This window comes from Chaetodon trifascialis, chromosome 7, assembly GCF_039877785.1.
Source record: "Chaetodon trifascialis isolate fChaTrf1 chromosome 7, fChaTrf1.hap1, whole genome shotgun sequence".
NCBI classification, from domain to species: Eukaryota; Metazoa; Chordata; class Actinopteri; order Chaetodontiformes; family Chaetodontidae; genus Chaetodon; species Chaetodon trifascialis.
Window position 1 is genome coordinate 29,215,408 of NC_092062.1, and position 26,630 is coordinate 29,242,037.

Sequence of the window (26,630 nt, forward strand, 5' to 3'; positions counted from 1 at the left end):
AGTGTGAAGGGAGAGCCGAGCTGGGGAGACATCACCGCCGCTGCTGCTGCTGCTGCTGCTGACGGCCACCGTGGATATAAGCCAGGATGTTGCTCTTCGAAAGACCCTCCGTTTAACACAGATGAACTCAGGCTGGGGACGTCAGTGAGGCCGCTGAATCTAACGTGTGGTGGCCGGCGGAGACAGATGAGTCTGCGGTCTCTGTGAGTCCGGTGGTAACGTCTGTCTTTGTTCGGCGGTGACATCTGTCCTTCACCTCCGCTATGGATCATTTGGAGAAGGAGCACAGGTCGGACGACGAGGCTGACTATGAAGACGAGGAGGTGGACCCCAGAATCCAGGTAGCTGGTCTTTCCATCCACAGTATCGATCAGTGGTTTTGATCGACGCGGCTGTAACGTTAACGTTAGCTAACACGGAACAAAGTCCTAGCATGATGCCGCCCCGCGCTGTCTCAAACATTTCAAGGTTTCCCGTTTAAAATATTAAGAAACTGAACCGTATCTGTCAGTTTAGATGTTGTGTTCTATCTGCAGTGATTCCTACAGTTTGCTGATGTGAAGAAACTGGATAATCTGGTTTGACAGAAAGCTAATCCAGTCGATGCTAACGCCATTCAAACGAATGAGCGCAGTCTGAAGTCAGAGTCCAGCAGAATGAGTAAAGACGTGTTTTTGTACACGAACGCAGTATTAAAGGTTAGGTGGAACTGCATGTCCATGCAGGTTTTCAGAGTACAGTTACAGCCTTTCACCTAAGTACAAAGAATAAGCAGGTAAGACTGAGTGTGAAGACAATGAACGAAGCAATTTTCGGGGTCACGACCCTCAATTATTTCAATTATCCTGATCCAAAAAGTGGACAAAATAATGGCAAATGTCCTTCCTACCTTACCTTAGACCACAGTGATGTCTCCAGATTGCATCATTTGTTTAACCAACGGTAAGAAAAAAAGGAAAGAGGAATTTAATTTACAGCATTTTGAAAAAGCAAATGTTATATGTTCACTTATTTTTCCTGGAGGAATGACTTAAAAGGTGCAGGGATGGACTGATTCGATTTGCCGGACCGGTTCAGGTGGGTCAGGTATTGCCAGACGTGACCGATCCACAATCAGATACAGTTCAGCGTCATCGTGAAAATCAGTGTTTCTGCTATGAAAACTGTATTTAGTGCTACAGAAGTCAGTGTCTTCATGTTGTCTCTCATTAAGATGAAGCCAGTGAGCTTCAAGGATGTAACATTTGGGGAGTGGCTGGAATCAGAGAGGAAATCTGCGTGAATCTGATCGGTGCGTCCTGGTTGAATGGACGTTTAGTCTGACTCCTTCAGCTGTAGCTCAGGTGTTGCTCACTCCTCCTCCTGCACCTCCCGATGTGACACCACACTCCTTCCTCCTCCTCCTCCTCCTCCTCCTCCTCCTCCTCCTCCTCCTTCACCTCGCTGTCGTTGCCTCTCTTGCAGGGGGAGCTGGAGAAACTCAACCAATCCACTGATGACATCAACAGATGTGAGACGGAGCTGGAGGTCAGTGTGCTGAGACACACACACACACACACACACACACACACACACACACACGGAGCCTGTGCATTGAATTTGTATGCAGGTCACCGTGTGCTCGAGCAGTGTCAGCTCTTACCTGGAGCAGGTAATCGTGTGGACGTGAGCGCTGTCAGCAGATAACTCGCCTCGCACGGCCTGTGAAGTCGACCCCTCTCTTTACGTGGTGCCTTGAAGGCATCGCTGTGTGCACATCCAGCACTTTTTTCCCGGCTGGACCTTTGCTCCGTCGTTTTGCTTCATGTCAGCTGATTCAAACATCTAGTTTTCTGACATATTGTGCTGCAATAAACTAATTTGAGCATTTAAAATGATTTTAATGACGTTGTATTGAGAACAATTAGCGCTCGTTAAACGACACGAAGAAGAGGACGCTCATGGAGACTGAAAACAGAAGCAGACAGTCAAAGGCTTGCATAACTGATCTTTGAATCCCATTAAAACCCAGTAAAGTCTGATGGCTTACATTTATGTGGGTCAGCAATATAGAGCTTCATGGAGGTGGAGTCCAAAGTCTCGTCCTGGTGTTCATCAGGCAGCTGACAGGTGGAGGTGACCAGGAGTTCATTAGTGACAGATCTGCTGCTCTTTCTTTGCTCGGACAACAACAGATGAACAGCTAGGATTGTAATAGATGCGAGTTCGTCGACATCCTTCTGCCATCTTGTAGATTTTGTGCTTCTGAGTTGAAGCACATCTGGCTCCATCGTCAAGGTCCACCAAGGACCAGAGACGGACAAGATCATGGTTCATGGTGGTGGTTTGATAGCACGAACTCAGAGTTTCAGTTTCTATCTGCAGACACAGTTTTGAGCGGCGTCTTCATCACTGCCTGAAAACGAGACGAGCAGCAGAAGAAGTGAAACGTGGATCGAACGCAGGCGTGCGACTAATGCTTGTTTTCATTTCCATTGGTTATTCTGACACTTATTTTCTCACTTTTAGCTGTTTAGTCTTGAAACTATCGAATGGAGAATAAAAACTGTCGGCTGCGTTGCTTTTCTGCGTTTTTTCAGCTGATCCAAACAGTCCAGATGGAGAACAGTTCGGACGCTCAGCTCGAGTCGCTGATAAGATATGGATCAAAGTTTAACTTAGTGATTCTGAAATTGAGCTGATCAGCAGGAAGAGCCGCCGTCTGTTGGCCTCGTTGAACTGCAAACAGCAAATTAGCCCAAACTACGCAGATGGCAGCCAGGTTAGTTCCACCTGGCGCAGACAGTCTTCACGTCAGGTAGCTGTGAACAGCCATGGCCGCCTCGCTGGGTTTTCACTTCCTGCTTCCTACAAGACTGAGAAACAGCTGAAAAGCCTTCAGAGCTTCAGCTGCTTTGTCTGTTTTAACCCTCCTGAACAATCAGACACTCCCTCGGTTTGTTTCCTCCATCCTCACCTCCGGGTCTGTGACCCGTCAGGTCGGCTCAAGCTGTTTCCATCTCTGCTGTGGATACGCGACCATGAGCCCGATGTCTGTTGATGTTTCTGCTCTTTCTCTGCGTCTCCGTGGATTATGAAATCAAGTCAACTTGTTTTATGTCCGACAAAGACGCCGCTGTTCAGCACCGTGTCTGCTGTCTGTCGGCGGGGGGGTGAAGACACCCGGGGGACGTCTTCACGGACTTGCGGACACGATGGAGTGTGAAGGATCTGGACTGGTTTTAAAGGACGTCAGAGAGTCGAACTGCAGCAACGCTGAGACGTTCTTAGTTCTACACTTAAAGAACGATTTGTTGTGAAGTCTAAAGAACCGCTGGAAGCAGAAAGTCAGAGGAAAAAGATGGATTCCAGAAAAAGATCCACTGCCTCTGATCTTTACAGCTGAAACCATCGCAGCTCATTGATCAGTCAGTGGAAGAACTCACCTGACAGCACGCTGATCGATGAATACACGTGTGAGGCTTTAATCAGTGCTCTGGTTGTGGCGTGTGACGTGAGCATTGTTGGGTTTTCTTTCCCCTCCATGTGAGTGCAATCAGTATCTTTGGATTTTGGACTGTTGGTTTGCACACGTCACCGCGAGCTAATGAGGATTTTTCACTAAACAAATTGATTAACTGAGAAAAAAATGCAGATTTATCAGCTGTCGATTGACTGAAAGCTTTTGGTTTTTGGTCTGTTGTTGGATGATTATTTGATTGTTTAAGAAAATGATTGTCAGGTTCATCAATAATGGCGCTACCTTTCAGACACAGCCGTCGCTTCTTCAGCCGTTTAGAGGAGGTTTTACTGTTTTGGATGCTTTTAATCGCAGCACTTGACCCTGAACATCTCTGTTAAAGTCAAATGTCTCTGTTGAGGTGCTTGAATCTCCTGCTGATTCCTGGCCAGGATTAATCTCTTCCTGCTAAATCTTTGCAGATTTCCTGTTTGACAGCGCTCCCTGTAGTTTCGCTCAGCGTACTGTGTCGCGCCGTTTGGCCCACAGAGTCGTTTGATGCGAAGCTCTCGTGCTGCTGTCGAGAGGAACGGGGAGCGACCGCCGTCATGAGCCGAGTGTCGTGGTTACCGCTGTGATGTGAAGAAGTTAATGCGCTGTCGTAGCAGTGATGCTAATTTCATTTCATTTAGCTGGACTTACAGACGCGGCAGCTCAGCGCGCTGCTGACAAGGTGAAGTGTGTCACAGTGTGAGCGTCCAAGTCCTGAGAGGGAGGACGGAGACTCTGCACTGCAGTCTGCATCCACATCAGCATGGCCACAGAGACGGGGAGGTGCAGAGGGGACGAGGACGAGGACGGGCCCTCGTGACTGTTTAAAACTCATTTTATCAGCTTTCTTTCTTCTAACCTTCGGCTGCATGGCGTCATGACCTTTGACACGCGTCATGTGTGCAGTCAGTGTTCGGACAGTCCCGCACTGGGTTGGACATGAAGCGACGATGTTGACGACTTTCACCCTAAATTTGAGGGCGTTCACATCCACATTTGACCAACTGAGTGGGAACTGTGTGACCGTCAAAAAGAGTGGAAAAGGTCATGATTCCTTCCTTCGTTAAAGCTGAAAGTCAGCGCTTTACGTCCAGTGTGCCGATCACAGAGCCAAACAGCTGTACAGAACAGCTGTACTCTGGATCGTCTGGTTTCCTCTTTGTGTCCGTGCAGCGTGTTTCAGCGCTCAAATGACCAACTGATCAACTGATGAGCTGGAATAAGTCCAGCTGAATGGTCGTCGTTGTGTAACTGAAGGTGAAATGTGCCTTCTCGTCTGAAAGCCTCTCAGCTGCAGCCTCTCGTGACCCCGATGAAACACTAATGCAGTTTGTGGCTCAGTGGCTTTGGCAGGGGTCTCCTGTAGAAGCTTCCTTTTTTAGACCTTTAGTCTTTGAAGGTCAACGAGTTTACTGTGAAACTCTGTTTTTGAGCGAATTGAATTCAGCCTTTGGTCCAATTCATCCAATCCAAGTGGATTATGGGATGCCTGACAATGCGAACGGTTGTGTGTACAGTAATTTGTTCTTCGTCCAGTGAACCACTCACCAACCCAGCTCCCGAGTTCCAGTTCCAGTGAGCAGCTGTGGCTAGCAAAGCGACATTAGCTCTGTGAGTCGGTCTTCGGGCGACTTTTTAATGTTTCCAGCTGAGTCATGAAAATGAGAAACGGGCAAATGGACCTTAAATATGCATTTGTTTGCTACGTGAAAGCTAGCGTGCTAAGTCAACGCTGTGTAATGATGCAAAAAAGATCTCACAGGTTATTTGGATCCAATCTAAGCTGTTTCACTTGTTCACTGGGACTTGTGCTTCGCTCTTGTTCGTGCTTGTGTTTTAGTGTAGTACATTGCGCAGTACTCTCTCTGTGTATGATCTAGCATTTTCCCTAAAGGAGACAATAACAGCTAATCTGATATAAACTTCAAAGCAAGAAGAGGATTTGAGGAAAAGCCAATGAGCTCGTCAAAATGATCTCAGGTTAACTTTAGGAAACGGCATGAAGGAAACCTGTTTACACCTTTTAGTATGTTTACGTATCCAGAGCCTGTTGTGCTTAGTCATGGTTGTTAAAATAAGATATGATTGGACAGTCGCTGGAAGGTTGGAAGGATTCAGCGAAAGGTCACATGATTAGTAAACGAAATAACTAAAGAATGACTTTGTAATCCTGATTCCAGGATCTGAGCACTAATGGCTAAATGTTCACGTCACAGACGCAGACAGACACGTTACAGTCCGCCATCACTCGTACGCTGCAGTGAATCTGTTGACTTTTACCCACAAGAAAACACCGTACACCTTCTTCAGACAGCGCGGTCTGCTGTAATGAGATCCCCAGTCACCGGCCTCAGAGGCCTTCTGACTTTTAAAGGTTATTTCTAACAGCAGGAGAGCAGCCGTCTCACAGCTACGTCTCATGTCCACAGAGTTTCTAATGAACACTGAACAATAAACAGACTGTTGTGCTCTGGATCAGCATGAAATACCCCTGCACGCCAGCGACCCTTCAACAGCAGCAGCGTGGATCGAGGTTGGTTAAGGGGAGTTTGTCATAGCGTGCAGTAGATTAGTTCACGCTGATGATGTAGCTAATCAGCTAGTTAGCCACAGAGGAAGATGAGGTACCCGGCTCAGTTGTTTCTCCAGCCATCCACCAGTGATCCCACCAGCAGCCCTGTTAAAACCTGACATCTGGGGCTGATTCAAAGGACTGGAACCAGCCTGGTGAAATTTGAATTTTAGGCTTTATCTTTCATCTGGACCATGATGGAAAACTGCTGGTGAATTTTGTGCTTTTATCTCATGAGTAGCTTGTTTCCTGGACAGTGCTGTGATGGTCTTTCAATGTTAGAGATTGAAAGAGGGGTTAAAGAGAAATAAATTTCCCAGCAGGGATCTACCAAGTTTCTGACCTGTTTTGCTTCCTCTTGCTTTTTGTTGTTTGAAAGGTCTGTACCCTCCATGCAAATTAGACAAGCATGATGGGATTTCATATCTAAATGCACATCGGCCTGAGAAATTCCCCTTGACCTCCAACGAACAGACAGATCTCTGTGACAGAACAAACCGGTTGCTTCTTAACATTGTTGTAGCGGACTTTAGCTTTTTCCAGGCGTCTGTCCACAGATTCTAGGTCTTGTCTCGGCTTTTTCAGTGTTTAATAGGACACTTATTCTCTCAGCTTTGTCTGGCACATGGTGAAAATCCTTTGCCGGCTTATATTCACATTAATGGTTGGTGCTGATGTTTCTCATCCAGTGCTTAGGCCTACTTTTGTTGGATTTATCTTGGGCGATGTGTATCAGCTGTGACTCCCAGCAGAGGTTTCATTCAGCAGCTGGAAAGATGAAGGTCAAGGGTCGAGTGGCCGTTCAGAAGCAGAGGGTGGATCATTTTTATTGACGAGTGCTGAGAAACAGTTTAATCCAACACTGAGCCGTGTTGTAGCTGACGGTCAGATCAGTCGCTGTCAGCTCGGAGTCGTTCGCAGTCGATCGGCTTCGTGTGTGAAACTGCTTCCTGTTCAGTCACTGAAACATGAAGGCAGTTTTTCACTAAGTGGAGTTTTGGCAGAGTACAGCTGCCAAAAGCTTCAGCTTTTACTGGACGTGTGTGCTGCACAGTTCAGAGCAGTGATGGTGTTTGCTGTTTGGGATGTGTGGAAGGAGTGAGCTGCAGGTGACCTGACCGATCAGTTTGACACACACATTTCATAGTTTTTAAGATGCTTAATCTTCATCATCAGACATCGTAAAAGCTCAGTCTCTCTCTCTCTCTCTCTCTCTCTTTCAGGACGCGAGGCAGAAGTTCCGCTCCGTTCTGGTCGAGGCCACGGTGAAACTGGACGAACTGGTGAAGAAGATCGGCAAGGCTGTGGACGAGTCCAAGCCTTACTGGGACGCCCGCAGGCTGGCCAGACAGGTCAGTCAGCAGAGGTTTATGCCGTCAAATGACAGTTTAGTCAAGTCTCAAGGAAGACCAGCTCTCATTTCTTTGAGATTAAAGTCTGGAATTTCCATTGAGTTATACCTCTGTATGAATGGATGATGATGATGATGATGATGATGGTTAGTAATAAATGGATGAGTAAGAAGTGAGCTGCATTGTTGAATCACAAAAGGCCCAGACGTGTTTTCCATGGATCAGTCGTCACGATAACATGACATCTCATTGATTGCCACAAACATCTGTCCAGCTTGTAGATGTTTCATCTGTGAACTTATATCATCCACCAGAAATCAGACACAATGTAAAATTGTTTTAAGAGGAGGAACTGCACTCATTTCAGAGCGCGGTCTCAGTTCCCTCTTCAGCCTGCCACAGCACTGTGTGTGTGTGTGTGTGTGTGTGTGTGTGTGTGTGTGTGTGTGTGTGTGTGTGTGTGTGTGTGTGTGTGTGTGTGTGTGTGTGTGTGTGTGTGTGTGTGTGTGTGTGTGTGTGTGTGTGTGTGTGTGTGTGTGTGTGTGTGTGTGTGTGTGTGTGTGTGTGTGTTAGATAAAGGGGGAAGCAGCCACCTGCACGTCTCGATAAGAGCCCACACAGCTGTGAGGCCTCGGCAGGAAGTGCAGAGATGGCCTGAGACTCTGAAAGGCTCCTTTATGTCGGTTTCTTGCCTCACGTTCTGGTCCGGCTCCTGGGGGTCGGCTGTCGATGGCGTTCGGGTTTTCACAAGGAGAAAAATAATTTGCATTAAATGAGGGGTAATTTCCACCGAGCGCTGACATCCAGGCGGTGGAGAAAGAGTTCCTGTGAAGTGACGCTGCGGTCGGACTTCTGCTTTTTCAGCTGTGTCCTTTTTTAACCCCTTTAAACTGCTGCTGTGACTGTGATTAAGGGGCACATGCAAATGTTCAGGGAGGGATTAATCACATTAGTGGCCAAAAATACAAACTGGTTGAAGAGATCAAAGACGCTCAACTGGTTAAGAAGGAAGTAAACTGTTTGACGCCATCTTTGACTTTTACTGAAAATACGTTAAGTTTAGTGGCTGATCTGATCCAAATCATTTGTAGCTTTGGTTTTAGCACATTGGGCTCACATGGGGTTTGAACCAACGGCTTTGTTAGCATGAACTCTTTTGGTTGAGACCCTTCAGGAGATGCTGCTCAGTGCTGTGTTGTGCCGAGCGTCTTGTTCGCGCTGGTCCTCGGGGAACTGAGATGAGGATGTGCAGCATGTGATCGTTCTCGTTCCTTCTACCTGTCAGCTCACCTGCTGGCCTGATTTATTTCTGTCTCCTCTCCACATTTACTTTCATTTCCTCAGCGTGTGACAGGAACAGCTTTGCACGCGCCGTAAAATGCGCCGCAAGTCGTCGCTTCGAAGATTTGGTGGATGTTTTTCTGGTGTCTTTAGAAATGTCACGTATGGAAGGGAAGCGCAGAAGTAGGTCAAGGTGGTCGAGCCAAAAATACAAAATGGAATAAGCTGAATAGAAGGAGGTGATGAAGAGGAAGAGGAAGACAGACGTGACAGGGAGGAGAGGTGTCCTCCAGGGAGGCAGAACGTCTTATCCAGCATCAGTCTTTCACTGTCAAAGTCCTCCACAGAGACAGTTTGGACTTCTGTCAGCGATGCTGCATCCGTCTTCTCTACATCACCACACAGGCTAATTTAGCTTGGCAAAAAAAAAAAAAAAAAAAATCAGTTAAAGTTTAGATTTTAGCTCGACTCCTCGTGGAGATGACCCAGTTTCGTAGCTTTGCTAAGTGAGAGAGTCTCTCCTGAGGAAACGTCTTCCCTGCTCAGGTGTCCTCGACCTTCCAGCTCTAAAATGCTGCTGTGATGCTGATTCTGACCGTCTGGTGGTCAACTGTTGACGAGTTGGGGTTTCATTTATCAGCAGAGGAACGTTGACGCTACAGAACAACTTTAAGATGAGAACCTGAATCTGTGGATTTCCTTATTGTTGGCAGTGTGAAGATGTTGATTTTTGACATCAAAGGTTAACATCCATCAGGGTCAGAGGGAAGGTCTGGAGGGACTCTGGAGTCCAGCTTTGGCACCCAGTTAGACTGCTGGATCTGGTGGAGACATTGTTCACTGTCATGTGATATTTCAGATGCGTATTTCTGCTGTTTACTCTGCGATTGTCACAGTGAGAGATAGTGATGTATTTCCAGAGCGGCTGTTTGGACGTCAGATAAACCTTCAGACCCACAGATCCGCCTCTTGAACTTCCTGGATCGTGTTTTATTTACACCCCCCACCCCCCCACAGCGCAGTCCGCCGTGTTGCTGACGCACAGAGACGCTCTGGCTTCGCTCTGCTGCCGTGAAGCATCGAGCACAGCGTACGTGGATTTATGGAGCGTGTGCTTGAAAACAGAAACCTGGAGCTGTGCCTGGTCCTTCGTACTGCTCATCATCCTCGCATTGCTGTCCAGCTCTCTCTGGGCCACAGATCAAGCAGCCGGCGTCTGCTGTTAGCTGAAATGCGTTTGGCACAGACGGCCTCAGATGGACGAGCGCAGCCGTAACAGAGCGCCATCACACCGCTTTCACGTTGTCCGTTGACACAGTCCGCTCGCGGTTCTGCCCTTTCCCTCGTTCAGGGCGCTTTGCTGATTTATCTCCCCCGTCCGTGTTTCCTCAGCAGGCCGGCCTCTGAAAGCAGAGCCAGCTTTTCTAACCTCGCCGTGGCTGAATCCGCTGGCCTGTGTAAACATTTCCCATCTGGTGCGTTTATCTGCGCTCGCTCGCTCTGCGAACGCCTCCGAGGGCAGACTCAGTGTTCGTCATGCTTCGTAACAACAGAGAAGGATGAACGGCAGTTTTGGGAAGCCGGCCTTGTTCTGCTCTCAGATCTTTTCATCGCTCGTCTCTCTCCGTCCGTCCCTCGGTTCGTCTCTTTGTCTTTCCCTCTCTGACGGCTTGCATCAGATCTCTGCAGTAACTCGCCGTTTGACTAACACCCAAGCATTTAAAGCCGAGGCTTCAGTCCAGGAAGGAGCCATTTCTTAGCTCAACACAGAGCTACGGCTATTGTTAATTGTTTAATCTTATGATTATGTTTTCAGTTCATCGTTGTGGCTGGAAAATGTAGGAACATAGTGGAAAATCCCATAATGAGCAGTCCAGATCTCACAGGCACACAATGTAAAAGGAGCAAAGCAGCAAATCTCCACTTTCAGGAAGTTCAGCCAACACGTGTTTTCTTGATAAATCACTGATTAATCACGTAATGAAGTGTTTAAACACAGCCTGCTTCATGCAGCTGAAGGCGCTTCATTTTCATTTCATTTCCTGTTCTGTCCTGATGTCTTTGGGTCTGGTCCAGAGGACGGAGCTGGGTCTTTTGGACCAGACGCATCGCGGCCTCTCCGTCTTGCTCAACATGAACACACTCGCTCTGAGGGGTTTAGTATCTGTCCATTTCGTCTCGTCTTCCTTGTCGTTCGTATCTAATCTTCCTCTGAATGAGCCGCCGGCCCCTGAGGGGGTCCAGATCTTCAACAACGACACCGTGGACATTTAGGAAGACAGATGTGGCCTCTCTGAGCAGATGGTGGAAAACGCTTTTGGACGCTGATGGAGAACAAACGGTGGCTTGTTGGAGGCCGCTTTCCTCCTCTTCCTCCATGTTTCTTGCCCTCACTGTTTTGTTTGCCCGTTCGTTGAGAAGACTCTCCTCTTCCTCCCTCTGCTCCATCCCTCGCTCTCCCACTCGGTTTGATAAGAAACACATTATTTGCGGTCGCAGATAAGCGGCAGGCGGCGCCCAGGGAGCGGCGGCAGGGGCGGGTGGAGACAAACGCTTCGCTTTGACCTTGACTCCAGATAAAACACAGACCTCTAACTCCGACAGCGATGGATAATCTGCATTTGCATATCAGGCATCCTGCTGGCAGCTAATGATTCATGAGTCAGGAGTGCAGTAAGAGTCTTTTAAATTCAGTTGATGGCCTTAAAAATACTTTTACTTCATACATTTAAAAAACGTTATATCAGACACATCGTGGGCCTCAGCGCCTTTACGGACTCAAAGAAGAAGAAATAGTCTTATTTTAAATATTATGTCATTATCTGAAAACTTCAGATCTTAAATGACCTGGAAACCGATCATAGCGTCCTCTCATGTCATGTCCAGGTGGGTGTCTGTTGGGGGGGGGCACTGCCTCCATTTCACACCTCTCATACTGTAAGTAGGTGAAAAGTCAAATGACACAACTTGCTGAATGTAAATGAGGCTAGAGATGAGATAAGGGCATGTTAGGCTGTGAAAAGGGTTCAAAAGAAGTTAACGTGTATCTTGAACGTAACTCGCACTTACGTGTTTGTTGTGAAAATGAAGAAGAAGAAGAAGAAATCTGAGAATCATTGATGTGTTAATCAGTTATAAAAACGATGTCAGCCGCAGCTCTTTCAGGTCACATGACTCGTCCATTTTGGACTCTCCAGGCCTCCGTTGCTTCAGCGCTCCTCACTGTTGGGACGGTCTGTGGTTGGCTGAGAGCTGGAAGAGTTTTCTTTGGTGCTTCAGGGGAATCGAGCGGCGGCGTTGACTCCACTGAAATGAATTGATTTCAGTCTGAAGTGCTCCTTTCATAACTGGCCGAGCCCTTTGAATGTGAGACTCGTTTGCTCGAGGGCACGTTGGGCGGAATCAAACCCGCTTTGATCCCCCTGCTGAAGGTTTGTCAGGTGAGGAGAAACACTGAACCATGACCTGAGCACCAGTCCAGGAAGTGTGTCAGCGCGATGAGGCAAAAAAGTTTGAGTTTTAAATGCTGAGTGCGTATTAAACCTTCAGCTTTTTTCTCTTTTTTAATGCGATGAAAAATGCATCGGGCTCGCTTTTTATTCCACTTCACCTCTCAAGACTCGAGGCTGCAGCTGGAAATGAGGCCGTCAGGTTACGTGAGTTCGTTTCTCCTCGCTGCTCATGCAGCAGGCGAGGAAACCTCCAGCAGGAGCGTCTCAGGACTGTCCCTGGATCCAGTCTGTGACGGCGGTGTTATGCTATTATTCCTTTTGGACGCAGACACTTGGTTGTTCTGTTCGTATGAGGGTCAGACGACGGGGCAGGGCGGCAGTGAATACTCTGAATCTCCTGGCTTTGTGTGACAGCGGAGCATTGAAGCCTCTGAAAGACGATGAGTCAGAAGCCGATGGAAAGCAGCAGCCGCCTCAGCTGCAGGACCACGCTGTGTCTGCAGGCCTGCCGAGCCGGAGGACTCTGAAAGGCACATCAGGATGGGAACGCACATGATGGGATGAGGGACGAAGCAAGCGTGGAGGAAGTCTGCGGATGGGAGGGATGATTTTTAAGAGATTTCTTGTGATGAGACTGATGCAGTTACGCAGAACGATGGAAGACGAATGCAGGCAGATTCAGCAGCGAGGGTCTGCTGAGGACACGCGGCTGCGTTAGCGGCTGAAGATCACGCGGCTGGTGATGAAGAAGCCCAGAAGAAACACATTTGACCGTGGTCCACCCAAGTGTTAAAAATAACTGCTGCGTCTCTTTTCAACGTGACCGTGATATCTGCAGGTCATTTAAAAAGCTGAGTCATGAGTCAGCAGCTGGAGTTGTTTATATAAGTGTTAAAGTTCTTGTTTCAAAGGCGTTTCTTTGCTTTTATTAAGAAATAACATCACAGTGAAGACGTGCTGCGATGAAAGGCTGATAACTGAAAGATCACTCAGTTCAAACACCTCCAAAAGCTCGTTAAGATGATTTTTAATGGGCTAACACATGTTGTGAAACATGTCTGCTCTCTCGGTTTGACCCTAAACCCGAGCGTCTCCTGCTCATGATGCTCGATGTGTCCTCGCGAGCGTGACGGTGGCCCGAGTCTGAACAGATGTCTGCAGATTAGCGAGGCCAAAACAATGAGCAAATCCTGGCTGTTCAGATGATGATACGCTGGATTTAGAGAGGAGGAACTGATGCGGGAAAGGCTGAGAGACGCTTCACTTAATGCATGTGATGAGCTGCTGTAGCTGCAGAGCTAACAGCTAGCACACCGTGCTAACAGTCGTCAGTAACAATCCAAGCTACTTCCTGTTTCCTTTGTGCTGCGCTGGGTTAGGAGTTCAGTTCACTCCAGGATCGAACATCAGCTGAGCTCATTCAGTTAATGAGGTGAGAAAAAGCTCATTTGGCTGAATGTCAGTAAAGCGTGAGCTCGGCTCCTGATGGGACTACAGTTCAGTTTGTTCCATATTCGACTCGTGTCTCCTAACTGTCTGCACACCGTCCTTCTTTTGTTCAGCCGTTTGACCAACTCATGGTTCAGCTAATATTTTTTCTTGGTTCCCTCAAAGGTCAGCTCTGCTCCCGAACAACGGCGCAAATCCAAAGGTCAAAATTGACAGATACTGAGCCTGACAGGAAAGCCATGCGTGGATTCACTTCACCTGCACGAGCAAATCCACTCCACAGTTGTGATGAGCTGAACTGATTTTGCTGTTTTCTAAACGCTGACTGAGCCTCATCCTTTCACACCACACTGCATACTGACATTAACGTATAATGAAAAGCAAATTAACACATAACTCAGTTCAGAATGAAACCACAAAATGTTTTCCTTCCTCAACATGAACAAACTCACTCAGAGGGATTTAGTATCTGTCCATTTCGTCTCGTCTTCCTTGTCACGCCCTCTCTTCCTGTTTATCTCCCTCCCTCTCTCCCTCCCCCGCCGGAGATGAGTGTTTTTGGAGTGCATGTCACGTCAGACGTCAGCTACAGGGAATGATGCTGATGGGTGGATGGATGGAGGGAAAGATGGAGGGATTCATGGCAGAGAGGCAGAGGAGGCTGCTGCAAGGTCAAAGCTTTGACTTCCCAGAATGCAGTGGATGTGTGCTGTGCCGTGCCGTGCCGTGCCGTGCCGTGCCGTGCCGTGCTGTGATGCCACTGGCCACTGACCTGTTGCGTAACAACATCGAAGCAGCTCTGACGGCGCTCTGTGGTTAGTTTGGAGTTTCCTCTCTGTGACTCAGCAGGAACATCCAGCCGTGTGTAATAATGTGATCTTCATTGTGGGTTTTTTCTTGTGTGTGTGCAAAGAGAGGAGTTTCATTTCATTGGCTCAGATTTGTCCTGTAGTCTTATTCCCGCCCACTTCATGCCACAATTGGCCACCTGTGTGGAGGCGTGGACTTTCTTCTTGACACACCTATGTCTCTCACTCAGAGTTCAACTTTGACCTCTGTTGTCACTGACCTTCTGCAGCGCAACCAAACTTAGCTAAATGCAGTGCTAACGTTAGCTTAGCTGTTTCCGAGCGTTAGCTATGCCATACGCAGGCCTGGAAACACGGTGCACCGCCTCCTCCTGCCTCCCCACCTTGCTGAGAGCGAAGGGAACATTTCTTATCCTCTACAGACGCCATCGTGCCTCTCAGGCTCAGCAGATGGTCTGCGTTCATACACCAACTGAACTGAGCGTATTTGATTTGTTGAATTCACCAGCTGTCCCAGTGTGAGAGCTGCTAATGTAAATCGTACCTGATGGTGTTAAAGTACTTTATTTGTCATGGAAATGGTCAGATTTTCTTTTTTTTTTCAGTTTCAGTTTCCGGGCTTCATTTTAGCAGACAGCTTTAGGTGTTGTCCATCCGTGGACTCACAGGACAGACGGTGTCCTCCCAGGTTGGTCTGTCCTGATACCTCTGAGCGCTCCACTCACCGCTTATCGTGAACGTGGAGACGTGTATTCAAGCCGAGTGAAGGAGGAACATGGCAGGAAACTAAAGTCTGAGCGCGTCGTGTGTCCTCGCCGCGGGGACGATGTGAAGGTCGCTGAAGGTCTTTCATGATCTAAAGGCTCATTTCACCGCCGCGTCTTTCCTCGACAGCTCTGACGGATGATGAGACTTCTGTCTGTCGTCTCGGCCTGTCCTCCCATCTCTCTTCCTTTGTGTCGTCCTCTCTGCTGGGCTTTGACTGATGAAAGGTTTTGATTGGATGTCTGTTCTTCTGCTTGTCACTTGGCGCTTTGAGTTTCGGTGCATCAGTGGCCTTTCCTTAGAAATATAACCATGTTTTTACTCCGTTTGGAAGAATAAACCCTTAAACTGTGGACAGGATTCATTTCTTTGGGGGAGGTTGGGTTATTTTAATCAGGGATGTGCTGATCCAGCCTCGCAGATCAGCTCTGATGCACTGACCTGATTCTGTGGCGATGACGTGATGATCCACATTCAGTCTACTTTCTCTGTCGGCGTTGTGTTGGTGCTTTGCTAATATTAATAAATGTGCTGTGTAGTCGTCTTTGTCCCATCTGGAGTGCATACTGTATGCTTTGTCCTCCTACACCAGTGACTGTTCTCGTCTGGTCTGTACTGGGCAGATAGCTGCGTTTCATCAGCTCAGCACAGTTTGACATCTTTGACTTCTTTAATATCCTGAAAGAAACAGCCCATAAATATATAAACACATGAGCAACCAGCACGTCCCTGTTAACGCTCAGTCACTGAAGGAGCCGAGATCATTTTAACAATGTAGAATTCATGATATTTAACCTTTGTCTTAATGTTTAATGACGTGATCCGCCTGCAGGTGGAGGACGTCGCCTGGCGTCGGCCGTCTTATGTGAGGAGTTCAGCTGATTTTGATCACAGAGATGATCAGGGTTGCTAAAACTGGGACGTTTATTCCACCTTTCTTTTCCCTCGTCCTGCTAACGTCCCTCTTTTTCCGCTCTGCGCTTTCAGTTTCAAATCGTGTTTTCTCTGTTTGAGGGTCTCTTGAATAATTGACGCGCCCGCGGAGCCGAACGGCCTCTTCTCGAGTCGCAGCTCGCTCTCTGAAGCTCTGCGTTACTTACACGTCGGCTTTTCTCTGGAGGATCGTCCCTCTGCCTGCAGAGTGATTAAAATATGAAGTCTCAGAGAGATGCTGAGAGAGATTCAACAAGACAGGGAGGGAAAGAAACATAAAAGCAGCAGGCAGAGAGGAAGAAATGTGGCCAGCAAGAGGGATTAAGTGGGATATGGAAAGTGACAGATGAGGAGAGAAAGAAAGGAAAGAGGGAGAGAGATGAAGAGAGGCGGGAGAGACACGGCACAGAGGAGGGAGGACGTGATGGAGGGGGAGGTGGAGGTGACTGATGGGAGGAGACGGGGAGGGAGAGAAAGTCAAAGCTGAAGAGACACGGTGAGAGTTTAGAGGGCAGCCGAAAGAGAAACTGAAAAAAGACGAGATGGAGGAAGACGGGGGGAAGGAGGAAGAGGCGATCTAAGAGCAGACAGAGAAGTGAGGGAGGTGAGGATTGTTCTCGTCACGCGTGCTCGGCGTGACGCAGCACATGCTCGGCCTGTTGAAAGCAGAACTGACTGTGTTTGTGACGCCCTTCGTCACCTAATTCAGACCAAAGAGCGGCGAGCTGTGAAGCAGCTCAGAGGTTAACGGAGCTCGCCAATGTCTGGGGACGATGCTCTGTCCTCCCGTCCACATGCTCCTGTGTGCTTTTGGTCTGAGGCCGTCATCCTCAGAAGAAGAAGAAGAAGAAGAAGAAGCTCGCACCGTGTGACACGTTCTGATTGCTGAGCTGATTATCAGAGTTATTGGGTGGGATGGCTGGACTTTCCCACATGAGCAGTGACTCTTTTTCATCTTTCTGCGTCCTTCCACTCGTCTCCTCTGAAGGACGACCGCCGTGATGCTGCCTGTCGGGGACATGTTGGCCCTGCAGTGAAAATGAGGACAAAGGGGGAAAAGCTGAAAAGCAGACGCGCTTCACCTCTGCTGTGCTTTTATTTTGTGCATTTATCTTTATTTTGTACATAATCAAACATGAAGCTTTCAGAGTAAAACTGTGCAGAACCAGAGAAGTGTACTGGTCACCAGTTGAATGTAAACTGGACCATAAACAGGCTGATTGGTCTGTGAGTAAACAGTAGAGTTTGAAGTGGGACAGAAACGACCTCCTCGTGTTTTCCCCTGTGACTGAAGCACCGAGCCCAGTGTTTCATGTTTGTGTTGACAGAATGAGGGAGGCGGGGGGGGGGCACGAGGAGGGAGGGAGCGAGCGTAGGATGGCTTTCTCATGAGCAACGTGACAAGAATAAAGGAGGAGGAGGAAGAGGAGGAAAACAAGTCTAAGACTTAGCAGTGGCGTGTGAGGCTGTAATCGTCGGAGGGACGGCCTCAGATCTTCACTTCTGCTGGGTGAAAAGGTCAAGTTTGGCTTAAAGATGGTGTCAAAAGAAGTTTCACGTTGTCACCTGAGTGAAAATGGCTGAATGTGTTTGACTCGTGTCTACAGTGTCAGTGGTTTCATGTTTAATCAGTCTGTTTGGAGCCACAGACCGCTCTGATGAGGCTTTGTGCTGATGAAGATGCAGCACTGCAGCAGCCTGTAGGATCTGGTTCAGCTTGCTGGTGTGATTGGCTGCCACCGTCAGCCGCCGCTGCCGCTGCTGCAGTGACGCTGCTGGCTGGCAGACACGGTGGTAACAGGTGTGAAAGCACCTGGAGCTGAACTGAACAGCCTCAGCTCACGTTAGCATCCCTGCTAACAGCAGATACAGTGCTGTTGATGTTGTTAGCATGCGCACAGTTCACATGATATAGTGCTGCTGTTAGCGTGTTACCACACACACGCTGTTAGCATGACACAGTGCTTAACTTTAGCACGTTAGCATTAGACTTGAGTCGGGACATTCAGCCACAGTGAGCTCCCGCCATTGTTCCCTGTCCTTGGTGTTAGCATTAGCCTATTAGCATAGAAACCAGCATTAAAGTGACAGGCTAGCCTTCTAATCAGGGTTAGCGGTTAGCTTCCCATTTAAATATCACTGTTACAGAAGCAAAACACTTTTTCCTTTTTTAAAACCTCGCAGCTGCACAACACGACTCCCGCACGCAGTCTGAGGGTAAAAACATGTTGTTTGGACGTGGAGACGTTGGTGGACACGTGTCGGCTGCAGCAGGGCCTTCATGTTGGACCACAGGAGACGCTACTGTAGGTAACACACGGCTCTCTGTGTCCGTCAGGCAGCATGTGCAAGCTCGCAGCGCCGAGCACAAAGACGAACACATGAGGGAAACAAGGCAGAGGCTGTCTGCGCGTCGCTGCGCTGGCACGTCCATGAGCATCGCTAACGACATTACAGCGAGCATGAGGTGATGTCAGAGCGTCTGCAGGCGAGGGGCTGCCCGAGGGACACTGTGCTGACCTGTGGGCTGAAAGTGCTGAGAGATGGCACGTTTTTAGCAATGCTCAGAGTGTAAGAGTCAGGATGCACTGACGGCATCAGTTTAATGCAAATAAAATGAAAGAAAGGCGCCGGAATATTATCCTCTTGTTCATTCCACCACATGTACTCTTTATATTGACTTCTCTGTTCTCCCCAAACTGTGATGGTTGGAAGATGTTGAATTGCTTCGTATCCGGCTGAACTCCTCCAGAGACGGACGTGGAGACAGCTCCACAGACACACGGCAAAGTTTGCACAGTGACCGAGCGAGTTGGCGTAAACTGGGTCAGTGGAATCAGCTTCTGATTTAATATTCAGTCAGCTGAGCGCTTCCTCAGTCCGCATCGCTTCATTCCTTCCCCGAGTCGAGGCGAGATGATTCATCACATTTAACACTGTTACACCGTCATGTTAGCTCACACACACCCCCCCCCTCTGTGTTCAGCCACAGAAAACAACTGACTGGGTTAAAGTTGAAGCTGACGCGTGAGAAAAGGGAAGGAGAGGACTAACTCTGCTGCTGATGATGAGAGCCGAAGCCTTCAGCGCCGGAAAACGAGCAGCTCGATGTTCAATGAAACCACATAATTTAATTTCTTCATCATGGAGTGTGTGATGATTGTAGCAGCCTGCGTGTGGTGAGGAAGGCTGCTTAACGAGCTGTTTTCACATGGAGGCTGGAATTAATGAGGCAATCTTCTTAACAAGTCTGAACAAGCAGAAGATGAAATGACTGAGCGTCTGTAGCTCAGCAGATGTTTTCAACAGAAGCTGACTGATGTTAATTATGTAAGTTTGTCTAGCTGTTAAACAAAGAAGGTTTCACCACTTTCTGGATCATTTCGAGATTTAAAAAGAGCAGCGGGCCGTCTGGTGCTGGCGTCCCGTTTTTTCTGGTTTACGCCGACAGCAGGTGGACGTTCATGTGGTTGTTTGAAGCTCGTCTCCTTCAGGAGTCTGAGTTTAGCCCGTGAAGCTGAACTGTGTCCAAAGCTGAGCATGGCTGCAGCTGTGAGCAGTAAACGTTCATGGCTGCTTCTGTAAACCAGCTCGCACATGCAGCTTTTTCATGGAAATGTTCTGTCATTTAATGTGGAATCACGATCTGGGTCAGAAAACAGCATCAGCATGAACGCAGCAGTGAAACCAGGCCGCTGCTCGGGAGGACAGATTGTCCTTCAGAACGTCAAAACTCCCGTCAAGCCGCTGTGTCGTCGGTGCCGCTGAGCTGGGACACGGCTTGTGTCTCTGTCCTCTCTGTCCTCCCTGTCTGTCTCTGTCAGAGAGATGCTGCACTGTGCAGCGCTGCAGACATTTTTACCGCCTCTGGCATCACCTCACCCGCCGCTGGTTTACCTGCCTCAGGAGACGTCAGCTCCAGACTGCAGCTGCTGACGGGTGAAGAACATAAAAAGACTTTTAAAGAAGCAGAAATGATGAAACTGCGCCTGATTCCCCAACGTAAAACACCTCATTTACTGCTGATAAGTCTACAAATCGAGCTGCGTGTTTTTCCACGCTGAGACGAACCTCGTCAGTCAGCCGCTGTTTGTTAGAATAAAACCGTCTCTGATGACGTTTCCCCGCTGACCTCCTGCTCTCTGCAGCAAGTTACACACTGATGGTCTCTATTCAGATGTTACTGTTGGACAGAAAGTGTCTGCCGTCCATCTGTAGAGTTTATACTTTCTGTTTCCTCCAGTTAAATATGTGCTGCGGGTGATTTGTGGCTCAGCCTGTGTGTGTGTGTGTGTGTGTGTGTGTGTGTGTGTGTGTGTGTGTGTGTGTGTGTGTGTGTGTGTGTGTGTGTGTGTGTGTGTGTGTGTGTGTGTGTGTGTGTGTGTGTGTGTGTGTGTGTGTGTGTGTGTGTGTGTGTGTGTGTGTGTGTGTGGATCAGCTTCCTGAATGAAACGACTGCGTGTCGCCTCATTTAAAACAACAGATACTTTATTTAAATTGAGTCTTATCTGACAAAACGATGAACTGGTTGATTAACAGAAAATTAATCGACATTAAATTTGATAATTGTCGATCATGACGTGTTTTTCAAGCAAAAATCAATTAGCTTGCTCTGGATTTTCTTCTTTTCTGTGCTCGATGTGACTGTACACTGAATATTTTTGGGGTTGACTGTTGATCAGACAGACATCAACATGAATTCGTCCTCTTGCTGAATAATTAACGTGGCAGAAAAGACGATGATTATTCGAGCTTCTTCGGTGATGAAGGCTCTTTGAGGCTCATGCTGAACTCGATTCTCTACATGTGAAACTTTGTGAAGGACAGCAGCTCCTCAGGAGGGAAGACCAGTTGAACAGTAAGAGAACAGGAACCACTTTTAACATAAAACCAGTTGGAAACCTCACTGGATTCATGGAGGTGCTGTAGGGTTCAGTCTGAAGATGAGAAGAAGTGAAGTGCAGTGAAGATGAAGATAGTTACAGTCTGTTGAATCTCTGAAGGAGCAGATGAAGGTGCATGTGTGATGATGGATGCTCTGTGTGCGTCTTCAGGCCCAGCTGGAGGCCCAGAGGGCCACCCAGGACTTCCAGAGGGCCACGGAGGTGCTGCGGGCGGCCAAGGAGACCATCTCCCTGGCCGAGCAGAGGCTCCTGGAGGAGGACAACCGGCAGTTTGACTCGGCCTGGCAGGAGATGCTGAACCACGCCACCCAGCGGGTGAGGAGGGGGGAGAGGGGGAGCTTTATTATCATTGCTGGTGGGCAGGAGTCCTATTAGGCACTGAACCGTGTGACCTTGATGGGACGCTGTGTTTAACCGCTTCTGTCTTCCAGACTTTTCACAAAATACGACAGGAAGTCGATGAAACTGTTAACGGGCTGTTTAAGATATTCTGTTCTGATTGGCCGTTGCAGGTGATGGAGGCGGAGCACACCAAGACGAGAAGCGAGCTGGTGCACAAGGAGACGGCGGCCAAATACACGGCAGCGATCGGCCGCATGAAGCAGCTGGAGAAGAAACTCAAACGCACCATCAACAAGTCCAAGTAAGAGCCTCAGTCTGCTGCAGCAGGACTGTCAGCTCGCTGCTGATTCGCCCGTTAATCGCGGTCTCTGCCGCACCAGCGTGTGGTCACAGCGAGGTGCCGAGCTGCAGTCCAGCATAACGTCAGCTGTCGTAGTCTCTCAGGGATTGATTTCAGGAGGCTTAAGACCCAGAACAGTCAGCCTGAGAGGGCCGAGCTCAGCTCAGGAGTGAAGGTGTTTGGCGGGCAGACCATGTGGCCTGTGGTTGGTTAAAACAGACCCGTCTGTTCAGCCTCTCCTGGTCTGCTGTCGTTCTCTTTAACGCTGTTTTTTACAGCTGGTTGCTCTTCTCTGTTCTGCCTCTCTGAAGCAGTGAAACTATGACCACATCTGTGAGAAAGTCAGGTGTTAAAGGGGAAGTCTGCTGCAGTCACGAGGTGGAGTCCTCCACCAGTGTCACAGGTTGAGGGAAACGATGTGGCGTCACACCAGAATCAGTTCCAGGTGGCAGCTTTGAAATGGAAACGTGATATTAAAAACTCCAGAATTCCCCTTTTCAGTATTTCTGCACATGACTCTCACTCACATTTTACATTTCTGTGGTGCTTTCCTCCCTGCAGCTCTGACATCACATGTCCGTCCTTTGATTTGACGCCACGGCGGCCATTGCTGCTTACGCTCACCTGACTTTAAACTTTAAAGAAAGTCATTTTAATAAAGACACTGATATTAAATGCTCCTGCGATAGCGAGTGAAGAAGAAGAGGCAGTCAGCTGATGTAAAGGTGGCCCCTCACACTTTGAGTATCTCTGAAGCTCCGCCCTCGCAGGTGGAGGCTGTCATGGCTGTTTGTTGATGAAGGCTCAGACCAGCAGACGCCGTCTGGTCTCGATGCCTCTTCGTCATCTTCGTCATTAACAGGCTGTCAGTTCGTTTCCCTGCTGATAGCCAGCAGGTAAACGTAGTGGAGGAAGTCTAAATAATCAGAAGATAAAAAATACTTCCGCTGTCTCTCTGCAGACTAACAGTAAACCAGCGACTCTGATATTTACAGACCTTCTGCTCGTGGAAACCTTTGAATGCAGGACTTGTACTTGTACTTGTACTTGTTGAGTATTTGTACCTTGTTGTTTTGCATACTGAGTACTTGATCTTGAGGAATGAAAGCAGAACTTTCTCCTGTAGGTGAAGCAGGTGAGGTGAAAGGAAAGCTCGCCTCGCCTCGTCATTAGCTCAGTGTGTCCTTCGCCGTGGCGCCTCGGCGGCGTGTTGATCTGCTCACTGGCGCTCGCTCATCCGGCATCACAGCCCCTCCCTCTCCCTCTCTTCCTCCAGGTTGCCATGATGATGATGAGGGTACTGTTCTTTTTCTGGGTCACTCTGTATTTTTCCCCTCTGATCTAATCTCCTCCTCTTCCTCCTCTTCCTCTGCAGGCCCTACTTTGAGATGAAAGCGAAGTACTACCTGCAGCTGGAGGTACGTGACGGCTGCTCAGCTGTGATTTATTCCCTCTTCATCCCTCTGAGGACGATGTTCTTGTCGCCGCCGGTCGTGCTGCTAAATGAAGTCACAGAAATAGACGTTTGTGTGGTTCTCTGTGACCTTCATCATCACCCTCCTCTCTCTCCAGAACCTGAAGAAGAACGTGGACGAGCGGCAGGCCAAACTGTCTCGGGCCAAAGGCGAGTACAAGACGGCCCTCAGGAACCTGGAGATGATCTCCGACGAGATCCACGAGCGGCGCCGCAGCTCCGCCATGGGCCCGCGGGAGCGCGGCGTGGGCGCCGAGGGCGACGGCGTCTCTGGAGACGACATCTCTGCCTTTAAGATGGAGTCCGACGGGATATCCAGTGAGTTATTCCTCATTCAGGTTCTGATGATGTTTGTGACTCGATCGATTAGTGAACGTCAAGCCTTCGTCCCGCTGCTCTGCTGTCCACCTGCACAGGAAGCTCACCTGGACGCCAGGCTCACCTGTGTCCGCTGCCTGTAGAGTAACACAGACTCAGCGTTTGAGAGTAAACTAACGCTGAATAGAGGTCTGAAAGCTCTTGTGAGGCTGATGAAGAGGAGTCAGACTCTTCAGCAGCGACACACTGAGCTCTTGTCTGTTTCTCTGAATTCCTGCTTTGTGATTCTTGGAAAGTCCGACAGGAGCCAAAGTTTTCCTCCCCTCAGAGGGTTAGGGTTGAACACATAAACAAATCAAATCAGTTTCAAAACCTAATTTAACCCTCGTTTTCTGAAACCTTTTTTTCCACGCTGTGACTGAGAGAGTTAAACGCACCACGAGTCTCAAGTTAGCCTTGACTCTAACCGCAGAGCAGCGGCGGCGTCCAGTCCGAAGCAGACGCCATGATTACGAGTTAACACGCGTTCAGAAGGAACATTGATGATGCGTTCGGGTGCTTTTATTTATGTCGGGGAAAAAGAAACACTCCACAAAGTTCTTCTTTGATCCCTGTTTGCTCATACTCACACTTCTCCACCTTTTTTCTCTTTTTTCCTTCATCCCTCCTTTTCTCTTCACTCCTCTCTTCCTCCCTTGTCCATCCTCCTCCTCTCTCTCTTATCTCCTCCTCTTTTCCTTCCCTCCTTTTATCTTCTCCTTCCATCCTACGTTGTTCCTTCCCTTTATGTCTCTCCTCTTCTCATCTATCCCCACCTCTTTCCCTCCATCCTTTTCTCCCTTCTTCCTCTTTCATCCTCATCGCTACATCTCTCCTCCTTCTTTTCTTTTGTCTCCTTTTACATCCGTCTTTCCCCCTCCGTCCTCCTCGGCGCTCTTTCCTCTGTGCTTTCCTTCGTTTTTCTTTCTCCTTTTTTTTCTCTTTGGCCTCCTTTCCTCTCGCTCCTCATCTCTTTCTTTCTTTCTTTCTTTCTTTCTTTCTTTCTTTCTTTCTTTCTTTCTTTCTTTCTTTCTTTCTCCCTCCGTCCTCCCTCAGTGGCGTCGGTGTGTTTCGATGACGAGGCTTGTGGCGGCAGCAGCATCATGTCTGAGGAAGACTCGGAGACGCGCTCCACCTGCAGCCTGGGTTCATCTCCCAGCAGCCCTCAGGAGCTCCTGTCGCCCTGCCCCTTCGCCAGCTCGTCCTCCACCTCCTCCTGCACGTCCTCCTCTGCCTCTCCGTCGCCCACCCCCTCCTCGTCCTCCTCCTCTCCGTCTCCTCTGTCCAGGCCCTCCAGCCTGGACCTTCCCACCACCGTGTCGCTGTCCGACTTCGGCCTCATCTCGCCGGTGCTCGGGCCTCGCAGCGAGTGCAGCGGGGCGTCGTCGCCAGAATGCGACCTGGAGAGAGGTGAGCGATATTAGACTGTTTTTTTTTTTTAACAAAGCAGGTATTTTAATTTCTTCGCTTTGGACTAAAACTGATGAAGACAAACTGCAGAAGGACATGTTCGTTTGATCAGTGATGACGGCTCGGGTGCACGTCAGAGCTGGAAACAGGTGCGTTTGAGTGCATCAGGAGATAACCAGCGACACAGGGAAGTGAGACGGACGGCGTTTGAGAATCCTTCTCCTGCTACCTGCTCGACTCACACCTGCTCCGCCGCAGCAGCCAATCAGTCAAAGTGACACGAGGCTGAATGCGGCTGAAGGGTTGTTTAAGGCTTTTCAACACGTGTTCACGTTTTAACCCTTTAAATAAGTTTAAAAAAACAAAGTCTAAAAATACAAAGTCAACATTGACTTTTGATTAACGTCCCGTGTTCGACTCCTTCCTCCTTTACCTGCTTTATCGTTCTCTTTACGCTACAGCTGACTTCATGAAAGCTTTTTTGGCAGAAAGCCCTGAAGGTGAACTCCTCCTGTGCGCACCGCTGCCCCTACTGGCCAAAATGAACATTACAACAAATGATCCTGCCCCAAAAACAGATTCCCCTTCTTTTCCACAGATGAAAAACCTTTTCTCTCCTCATCTTCAGTTAAACAGGAGAGAAAACATCAGATTTAGAAAATCAATCATCAGAACTTCTCACTCTCAGGCACTTTTCACCCACATTTAGTCTTTTCGTGGACTTTTCTGGACTGAGATTCAGGAAATCTGCTAAAAGGCAGGAAGGTTTTAGTCCGGAGCTTTTCCTGCTTTTATGAGCAGTATAACACATTCTGTCTTCAGTAATTCTGTAATAATTCAGTAAAATTGTCATATTCGAGCTCGTCTCGTTAACCGTTCACTGACCTCCTCTCGCTGCAGGCGACCGGGCCGAAGGCGCAGAGGGAGATCTGGACAACGCTCCGGCCGCCGCCAACAACAACCGCTCGGCTTCCAGCGCCAAGAAGAGCTTCAGCCTGGAGGCGCGCTTCAGCTTCCTGAACCTGCGGCGCCCGCGAGCCGACAACGCCAAGACCACGGACAACTGCTCCCCGAAGGCGGAGGCCGGGCAGACTGTGGTGCTGGTCAAAGGAGTCTGAGGACAGAAAGAGAAGACGCTGGAAGGATTTCGGCTCTGCCTCGACTCACTCGGACCAAACGTCTGACAAACTGCTCTGAGCTGTTCATAAGCTACCTGCCACAACTGCACTCCATTCCCAAAGTCAAAGAGAGACTCTGAACGTCATCGTCTGTGTATTTTAAGCGTCCTGTACATGTTGGCGGCGTAGTTACTCCCATCTCCTCCATGAAGGACGTCTGAAGACTCTGATGCCTGAGAAACAGAGAGCACTGTTCTGTGATGGACGGAAGACGATGTTAGAAATTATTGGTGTTATTTTGTTTTTGTTATTTTTCCACTGAAAGAAAAGTTCCACCTTTGACTTGGGCATCATCTTAAAACATCTGTGTGTTCAATAACTGGTGTAAGTGTTTCTCAAAATGGAATTTCTTGTTGTTAAATGGCACTTTGCATGCTGTAAACCATGCAGGTGGTGTTCTCCTGACTTCAGCAGTTCAAGGAATAAAGTCACGTGGAGATGTTCAATAAAAACTGTCTCTTAACTTTCTCCTTTTGGCTAGAAGATATTTATCTAAGTGTTCAGGTTGTTGAAAAGTTTTTC

At 48.6% G+C, this 26,630-nt stretch overlaps 1 protein-coding gene across 1 annotated transcript; it reads left to right on the forward strand.

Moving 5' to 3' along the window:
- On the forward strand, positions 1–26,560 carry sh3bp5b (SH3-domain binding protein 5b (BTK-associated)). Its single transcript, XM_070967367.1, has 9 exons — positions 1–341; positions 1,465–1,527; positions 7,286–7,414; positions 21,158–21,322; positions 21,520–21,650; positions 23,065–23,107; positions 23,262–23,481; positions 24,577–24,930; positions 25,831–26,560. Exons 1-9 carry the CDS (start codon positions 264–266, stop codon positions 26,046–26,048), a joined length of 1,401 nt encoding a protein of 466 aa, XP_070823468.1. The 5' UTR covers positions 1–263; the 3' UTR covers positions 26,049–26,560.
- The last annotated feature ends 70 nt before the right edge of the window (positions 26,561–26,630 follow it).